Source organism: Macrosteles quadrilineatus, unplaced genomic scaffold (genome assembly GCF_028750875.1).
Source record: "Macrosteles quadrilineatus isolate MER2022 unplaced genomic scaffold, UCM_ALF_1.0 Scaffold_2__2_contigs__length_208266976, whole genome shotgun sequence".
Lineage (NCBI taxonomy): Eukaryota > Metazoa > Arthropoda > Insecta > Hemiptera > Cicadellidae > Macrosteles > Macrosteles quadrilineatus.
In genome coordinates, this window is record NW_026542595.1 from 202791995 (window position 1) to 202801613 (window position 9619).

The 9619-nt window shown below is 35.6% G+C and overlaps 1 protein-coding gene across 1 annotated transcript in view; it reads left to right on the forward strand.

The window, feature by feature from the left end:
* The window catches only part of LOC128985293 (gamma-aminobutyric acid type B receptor subunit 2-like), a 116123-nt gene extending 107669 nt beyond the window's left edge, over positions 1-8454 (forward strand). The window contains exons 11-16 of the mRNA XM_054404683.1: positions 570-686; positions 1220-1381; positions 1930-2033; positions 3063-3341; positions 4498-4669; positions 7523-8454. Of these exons, the coding sequence (XP_054260658.1) occupies positions 570-686; positions 1220-1381; positions 1930-2033; positions 3063-3341; positions 4498-4669; positions 7523-8332 (1644 nt within the window). The 3' untranslated portion in view covers positions 8333-8454. The remainder of the gene's footprint in view (positions 1-569; positions 687-1219; positions 1382-1929; positions 2034-3062; positions 3342-4497; positions 4670-7522) is intronic.
* Positions 8455-9619: the final 1165 nt, after the last annotated feature.

Here is a 9619-nt window from a genome sequence, read left to right on the forward strand (position 1 = left end):
GATCTTATTTGCAGACGTGTCAGGTATCGATATGGGCATGAATTTTAGACCATTGATCCTCGATACCGATACAACGTTCAAGTATCGAGATATCGAGGTATCGAGAATCGAGACATCCCTAATTTTGATACAGTTAGTAATGTCATTTGTTTAGATGAGGAGTTATTTTGTTACCTATAAAAAATAACTGTTAAAATAAAAAAAAACTTAAAACGCTAGTAATATCTGCATACGGTATTTTTTTTTTTTTTTTTTTTTTAACTCTTATTATTGACAACATGATTGATAATCCGAAACTTTGTTCTACAGCTGCATGACAGATTTCCCCTTGCCTGTAATGCACCATATAACTCCAGTAGTTACTTTTACCTTAATTAAGTATTTAAAAGATTTATCAAACCCTTACCTAATAACATTTTCATATAAAGACATTTTGAATTATAAATGTCAAATGAGAAAACTCACTCAAGATAATAGGTATAACTTAACACACATAGAGACAGAAGGAGAGAATCAAGAGGTTTTGTTTACTGTCACAACATATCAATTTTAATGATGTTTTGTTTTAGGCAAGGGTGTACCTACTGTCTGCTGGGTTTTCTTTGGCCTTCGGATCAATGTTTACCAAAACCTATAGAGTACATAGAATATTTACTAGGAGTGCTAGTGGAGTGGTGAAAAATAAGGTGAGTTTCAATCACGCAATCATTTACTGTTGCCCAAACAAGTAAAGAAATTAATCCTGTTCTTTACCTTAAGTTTTTTGGCAAAGCGTTAAAGAACAAAACTTTTTGCTATTTTATTCTTTTTCAGTCAGTTCCAAAAAAGGGTAAAACAACTATAGGTATCATATATGAATCCAAACCCACCATATATTTTCTTCTTCTTGGAACTAGGATCCTATTATTAATGTTATTATTAAATAAATAAATATTCAAATGGTTACTTAAAAAAAGAACACTATAAGACAGCTCATTCCTGAGGATCCAATATCAAGTAATCTTATGCTAGAGATGCTTAATTTCTTTATTTTGAAGTACTGTAGTTGGAAATAGTAACAATAGTGCAATTCCAATACATCCTCATCCTAGTTTGCTTTGTCATCCTTTGCTGGTTAAGTTCCACAATCAGGTCTATGTGGACAATGCAAGGATAAATTGGGCCGTCAAACCTCGAAACCTCTTTAACGAAAACGCTGATTGTTTTTTATGCTCGACAGCTCCTGCAAGACACCCAGCTGATCTCCCTGATATGTGTTCTGCTCGTAATAGACGGACTGATAGTCACATTGTGGGTCGCTGTAGACCCGATGCAAAGACAACTTAGAAATCTCACCCTGGAGATCAGCTCCATAGACCGCAGCGTCGTCTACCAACCTCAGGTACAGTGAGTTACCACCAACAACCAACTAAATTATAGTACTCTAAATGGGTGCAATCGGATATTGAATGCGCCATTTCGTAAAATGTTTGGTAGAATTAAACTTGTCATGTTGAGAAAGGATTTGGTTTATCTAAGAGGTGTGTCCAGACAGCTACTGGAGAAGTTTTTGCCATGTGTGGCTGAAATAGACCATTGAACAAATTTGGTACAAGAAATGGTGGACGGATTGAACTGTTTATTTTGTCATCTTTGTTACTTGAGGAGTCCAAGAAAAGCAATTAATTGTTCATAATAATTACTCCTTTTCTTCGTATTTATCAGTTATTCAAGTCCTACTAAATTTGAAAATATACAGGGTGCCCAGGAACTCTCTGGAACCCTTTTGTACATTTGTTCCTTATTGTCCTTAGCCAGTTTGTTTGGCTTCTCAAAATACTTAAACGAAAAACCTAAGTGATCCTCATTTTATTTTACCACAATGACTATGAAAACTGTAAGCAAGTTTGGTCCCTAAATATGTTCTCTCCAGTAACATGTTCTCTACAGGTCGAAGTATGCGGGTCGCAGTTCACTCACAGCTGGCTCGGAGCTCTGTACGCTTACAAGGGTCTACTGTTGATAGTGGGAGTCTATATGGCTTGGGAGACAAGGTAAGATTCAGAAAAGTTAATAGTTTGAGTTTAGATTATCTTATATATTAAAAAACTTTTGTAAAAGCTAGCCTGGCCGTACAACTGGAATTGGAACAAATTACTCACGGTTGGTACAAAATGAAAGCTATTTTCCTGTAGATGTTCAGAATCTCTTTATAAATTAAAATAGGATCAAAAATAAGCATGAAACATGAATTTGAAATTTGAAGTTCATCGTGGCCCATTAATCGGGACGCTTGCGACGCACTGCATCGAGCATGCGGCGTAGATCTTCTAAGTAGCTAGTACTCTTGAGTAATGTTTTGTCCCTCAGAAGTGGGTACTCAAGACTACTCCATTACATTAAAAACAAACAGTCAGCATGGCTTTGATTGTTTCCACTGAGAAGACTGCACTGTAGTTTCAAGATCATACCCGTACACCCATGACTCATCACAACTCACAAGTTATAATTGTTTTTAGAAAGTTTGGGTCATTCTGAATACATTCCATCATGTCTTGAGCAACTTCAAACCGCAATTCCTTTTGTCCATCAGTCAAGTGCTTTGGGAAAGATTTTGCAGCGACTCTGCACACAGCCAAATCTTCTGTTAAAATTGAAATTAACTGAACCGATACTGATCGCAACTTCCGTAACTAGTTCACAAACAGTAACAGCTCCATCACTACAACTCGAACTGGATAGATAACTTCATTGTTTCGACTTGCTGTTGGTCTCCCAGAACAAGATTCACGGTCCACCGAAGTGCAGAAATCTTTGAATCAGTTGTACCGCTCTTTTGTCTGTGTTACATCCATAGCATCTTCTCCAAAGGCTAGCTGAATCTTAAGAATTGTTTATGCTAGGGTATCACCTACTTTTTGCAAAATTGTATACAGTATCCCTGCTCCACCTGTTCTGACAACGAATCAGATTCTCTCTGGACACCAGCGACCTGTGCTAGACACCACTTAAGTGTACCATTGAATGTATCCTCTGTTTCTTACTTCCCTGTGGCACTACTAAGACAACTGTTATGTTCACAGGCATGTCAAGATCCCAGCGCTCAATGACTCGCAGTACATCGGTCTAAGCGTGTACAGTGTTGTGATTACGTCGGCGTTGGTGGTTGTGTTGGCCAACCTTATCTCTGAGAGAGCGACTCTCGCCTTTGTTACCATTACTCTTCTGATCCTCGCCTCCACAACAACCTCGCTGTGTCTCCTGTTCCTACCCAAGATACACGCCATCCTACACCACAGGGACGCCACCGTCGACCCTGTCACCCACAGCATGGGGCTGAAGATAGAGTGCAACACCAGAAGGTAGTTATTAGGTTTATGAATGAAAATTGATTTGATTCTAAGAAATTGAAATGGTAAAAAATTATTAAAGGCTAGTTTTTCTTATCTGAAGTTTAAATTTACGATTGATTATTGTCAGTTTGTTGAGGAATAGTGAATTTGGAAATGCAAATTAAAGTAATAACTCTTTTAAATAATTTTTCCCAAGTACTTAATTAGTTTTTTATGACTATTGTTTACTAGTACGGTCTCTATTTAGTGAAGAGTGATTTGGTCTAGTGGTAGAGTGTGTAATTTTGGTCCATGAGGTCATGGGCTCAGATCCCATCAATTAATAATAGATTTTATTTAAGTGATAATGCTGTAAGCCGGAGGCCTCTCTGGTGCCTAGATTCTTTTTTTTTTTAATATTTATATTTTCATAAAATATTTTGGAATCTATATATATAAAAGGCAAAGCCCTCACTGACTGACTCACTCACTCACTCACTCACTCATCACTAATTCTCTTACTTCCCATTTACCTAGGAGGCTGAAATTTGTTACACTGATTCTTTAGGAATTAAATAGGAAAACTAAGTTGTTTTTATCCTGATCGGACTCTCGGGCTCTGCCCCAGTGGCTCTGGAGTTTCCCATGTTAACCTTATGAGTACTCATATTTAAATGGAATTAATGAATCTTAACAGCTGTTTCAATTAAACAAGTTGGATCTGTTCTATGATGTTCAATAGCATTAAAGTTACAAGGATTACCAACAGGATGCAGTACTATTATTTTTTTAATTTATGACAACAGCTAATTTGTAACCAAAAGGTGAGTGAGCGTAGCGAACGAGCTTCAACCTGGAGGCGAGTTAGTGTAGCGAACGAGCTAACCTGAAGGCAAGTGAGCGCAGCGAACGTTCTCCAACCTAAAGGTGAGTGAGCGTAGCGAACGAACTTCAACCAGGACGTGATTGAGCCATGCGAACAAGCTCACCTGTGAAGTTAAACGGGGCAATGCCTGTGGGTACAGCTAGTTGGTTATAAAGCTTAGATTATTTGCTCATTCCAGTCAACAATCACCAACGCTACTGTTCTGTATAGGTAATTTCACAAATAGATAACTCAAAATTATATCATCTAAAACCAATGCCAATCACTCTTCCACATGTTCATGTTTCGTTCCTCCCTCAGATTCCTCATAGACGACAGACGAGAGGTCTACTACCGTGTGGAAGTACAGAACAGAGTGTACCGGAGAGAGTTAACAGTTCTCGACAACGAGATAGCCAAACTGGAGAAGGCTTTGACCAGCGATACTTCACTGGCTGCATCTAGCTCTCACTCATCGGTCGTCTCACGCAAGGTAAACTATGATAAAGTTATCATACTGTTCAAAAGATCAGAGTATACATGTGTTAACAGACTTGTGGAAAACATAACTACTGTAAGGAGAAAACTAATACTACTGTTTGGGTTGATAGTTTTAACTATGTTTTCCTACACATCAAATATTGATTCACTTAATTCAGTTTCAAGAAAGTCCTATCGCACAGTTGGCTGATGAAAATTTAAGACACAAGAACAAGTATGACACACCATTCTTCTTTCACTTACACAACAAAAGATTTACAAAGTAACTTTAACTTTGCAAAATGTAAAAAAATTAAAATTTCACAAATGAGATTTCAAGAATTTTAATTGAAGAGTTGGAAGACTAGCATAGTTAATTCCGACTGTAAGATAAGTCGCGTTAGATGAGTAGGTTGATCATTTGGTAGCGCAACTAACAACACTTTAAAAAATTTGCCAGTGTACTGTCTCACCCTTGGCTTTGTTTGATACATTTGAAGAATAAGCGATGTGAGCCCATGTGAACGAGCAAACGCAATGTTAAATAGGTTGTCAATCTATTTACTTTTAAAATTTGATCATTTAATCGACATTTCTATGACAAAATATTACCTAGAAAATGTGCTTTTGAAAGGGATCAGTGGTTAAGTACTAGTTACTCAAAGTTGTTTATCGACAAATTAAAACCATTCATTAGTTTATTTTATTTTCTCATTAATTATGGTGGATTTAGACATAAGCTGAGCTATAGCTTTAAATGTATAATCACAGTACTTTATGATCAATTAAATGTAATATGCATGTTAATGTTTTGCCATGTACATGTTGGCTGTATTGTACTATCATGTTGTTCCGCTGCCTTTTGCTTCAGAGCTGAGCTTTAAGGGTAATCTTTGTGTTTTATTTTTCTTCTTATTAAGCATATTTTTAAATTATAATAGAAAGAATGTGTAAAGTTTTGACTATTTGCATATAACTTGCTTTTTAATTAATATGATTTAATGCTATACTTTTATTCTTTAATCTCTGCTGTGCATTGGCTCCCTACATTCATATTTTGTAAGTTTAAACGTTGTGGATGTCAAGAAGACAAACACCACACACACGAGCACACAACACAACAAAGTAAGTAAGGTCTGTGTTACTTGAATGAGGTGGAAAGAGTGTGAATACAATTTTTTTAGACTAGAAAATTGAAAAGATAATGGATTTTTGTTGCACATTTAGTTTAGAAACAGCTAAACTATAATTAATTGAGATTAATTTATAAAAGACTTAAATGAAAAAAGTCTAAATTTTCAAAACTGTGAAAAATTATAAAATGAGGCTCAGGTATTAACAACTACACACAATAATGAACTTAAAGTTTAATTCATGCGAAAAACTCATAAGCAAAGTACAGTAGAGTCCCGCAAACTCAGCGTAATGTGGACTGGAAGGTTGCCGAGTTTGTGAAATGCCGAGTTATCGGGAACTAGGGTTAAAAATAAGAACAATACAATTTTTAAGCCTTTTAGCTGCCTTTGTTAGAGTCCCGCAAACTCAGCGTAATGTGCACTGGAAGGGTGCCGAGTTTGTGAAATGCCGGGTTATCAGGAAATAGGGTTAAAAATAAGAACAATACAATTTTTAAGCCTTTTAGCTGCCTTTGTTATTTATATTTAATATATTACAAGTCAGGATTAAGTCATCAGATATTGTACAATAAATCCTTGGTACGAGTTGTGAATGATTTTACTTGAGCTGTCTTGAGTACATGTTGAACTTGGACTCAAAAAATCACTAATTTTCTGAGCCAGGTGATGGCCGAGTTATCCAGACGGCCGGGTTATCGAGTGCCGAGTTTGCGGGACTCTACTGTAGTAGCAAGTAACCTTGCCAAAAGAGCAACACCATTGACATAATATCATAAAGTATATTGTATAAGGCGACATAAAATAGTTTATTAGCAAAATAAATGTCTGTTCAAACAAACTATAAACATCTAGTAAATCTACTTTGACTTTTCAATCGCCAAAGCAGCTAGTTTTGAAGCTTTAAGGCATAAATGACAGAATGTGTTGTCTCAATTCTTAAAATTTATATAATAAAGAGATCACTTATACAACAAAATTCTTGGATCATAGTAAAAATGTGTTAAAGATATTGTTTCATTTTACAACCACAAATTATCACTGCAAAGACTTGTCACTTCTACAACACAAAGAACGTCACTTGCACCAAGCACAAGGTTTACGCTCTTTCATAATTTTCCTTTAACGTTCATTTCCTGTGATTAGTAGAATGGCTCATTTTCCTAACACAATCTTACTTGTGGAATGTTGCATGAAAGCTTTGGTTATGTCAGTATTTTGTAGTGTATCGTTGGTGTTTAATTTTTAAACCTCATTTTCATTATTTTTGCAGCATGAGGAATGATACTGATTTTTTTTTACGACAAGTTTATAATAGAATGGAAAGTTATGAGTTTTACTACGGATGAATTGTTTGTAAAATGACTAAAAGAAGTGTTTGGCACATGAATCATCTTTAAAAATTGTGATAAGTTAGTCATTGATGTTGGAATGACTAAACATTGGAATTTTATTTATATCTTTTGACGAGAAACAACATTATTTTGATGAATTTCTGTGAGTTATCAAAAAAATGCATCGTCAATGTTGATGGCCAATGTTTAGAAGCACCATTTTTTCAATACCCCAATTACTTTACTTTGAAATCAATATGTAATTTTAAATTTATTACTTAGTGTAAACAGTGCCATAAAAAAGTTAGAGACAATTTCTAACTTAATACAATTCAATATTCGATGAAATTACAGTGTAAACATTAATACTTGTAACACTAACAAACACAAACTTTCCAGGAGGATCTGCCGTTACCACGCGGTCCTCTGCCTCCGACCTCAGTGAGTGGGACGCTGCCGATGTTGCTGTTATCAGTGTTGCCACCTGTCATCCCCAGAGCAAGCTGGCCAAGCGCTGAACATTGCGTACTGGCTCACGGAGTCACCTTCAGCTCTGAGCCGAGACTAGAGGAGGCTGGTCCTTCCTCACCGCAGCTAGAGGAAGACTCGGGCAAACTTACTGTGTTCGGGAAACTCTTGAACATGTTAGGACCTCGAGGAACCTCTAGTAGGAAAACATCTTCAGTGTCCTACGGGGGAACAGGTACAGGGGGGATAGCAGCGGCATTGAAAACCCACATGGGCTACATAGCCGGTCTGGTGCCTAGCAACAAAAGTCGCTCCGGTAGCCTAGACTCTTCCAACACGAGTAGATACTGTATCAAACGAGACGATGACGAGGTGTCCAGAAGGATAAGTAGGATGTTTAAGGACGACAGTGACGAGGATTCTCCACAAACCCACGCTAGGTCGTCGCAATCTTTATCTCACAGGGTGTCGTTTTCGATTACGCACCAAAATTCACAGCCTGTACTGAAAGTCAGGGGGTCGCCGAGGTTTCCTCACAGGATAGTGCCGACTTGCAGTTTGGACGCTTTAGAAGACAGGTTCAAGATAGACTCCAGTTTTTCTAAAAACCAAATCCAACCGAAGAACTTTGAGTCTTCCCGGCGCACAAAGTGTCGGTCGTTGGAAGACGCGAGTAGTAATATGGAGGATATTTCTCGATCAAACCCTCATGTTTCATCAGAAGCACAGGCCTCTTCCTAATAATATATTTTAGAAAATGTTTTCATTGACATTGTGAAGTTTTATTTTTGTTACAAGATGTATTTTTTATAAAACCTTATTGTGTTACTGCCTTTGGCAAATATTTGTAGAGTATGTTTATCTTACGAATAGATGGTAATAATACTATCGAGTTGTGAAAAATCAAAAATAAATTGTGCTAACACATGTCAAATTTTAGGTATTACAAATTTTAATAGCCTACTCTTGATAAACTATTTGATAACAAGATGACAATCATCTAATTGTAGTAAGTTATTGAACTTTTGTGTGATGAGCAAATAGAATATTAAACGTTATAGGCATGGTTAGGAATTAAATCAGTAAATCAATCTACGCACATCTTGAGTACATTTTAAGATGTTGGTTATTTAAAAACTTCTCAATATTTATGATGGTGTAACATGTTGATGATGTATCACATCAACAAGTTTTTTAGTAAAAGTATATAATTAACTATTATAAAACTAAAAAAAACTATAAACTTTATATTGCAACCAAATACCACTTTAGTTTAAATTTTATCCAATACAAATTCTAGTTGTTAAGGCATTGTTTGGATTAACAACCACCAAAAATTTAGTAAAATCTTGAAATAAAAAAAAAACACTAACAAAGCTAAGCTATATTAATAATTTTAGCCCAGTTACAGGTAAAAACATTTAACTAAACACTTTTCCATAGAATCATTTTCAAACGATTAAAGCTTCTAAAAGTTAAGAGCTTCTCCACCCTCCAAAATGTGTCCATACACCAAAAGAACTTTTACGAACAATTTTAAACTGTCATTGATTGCACTCCAAATCTAGTATGAATTCCTTGTCAGTTTCTTAGTTTGAGTACAAAAGTATACACAGGTTGGCTTAACATTCCTAAAACCTAATGAGTAGTTTGTGCCAAATAAATGAGACTGTCTAGCCCTTAGTAAGATTATAAATGACTTTTTTACTCATTGAGCAATATAAATGTTTGAAAAATATAAATGTGAATATCTTAAAAACATAGATCACTTTAGAAATTGAATGTTACCGTACTAAGAGTTGTGTTGTTTTCTTAAACTTAAACTTATTGTAATAAGGAGTTGCCAAATTGTAAAGGGTTTTTAAAACGAAATCCTATATTGTGATGTTACTTACATTGGTTCTTGTTAAACTGTCATCTACTAAAAAAATTCAATTTATTTTCATGGAAGTTATTGTATGTAAACCTTACACCCTGTATTTTTATTTTTATTTTGGAAATTTTGGTTATAAACAGTTCAAATTATAA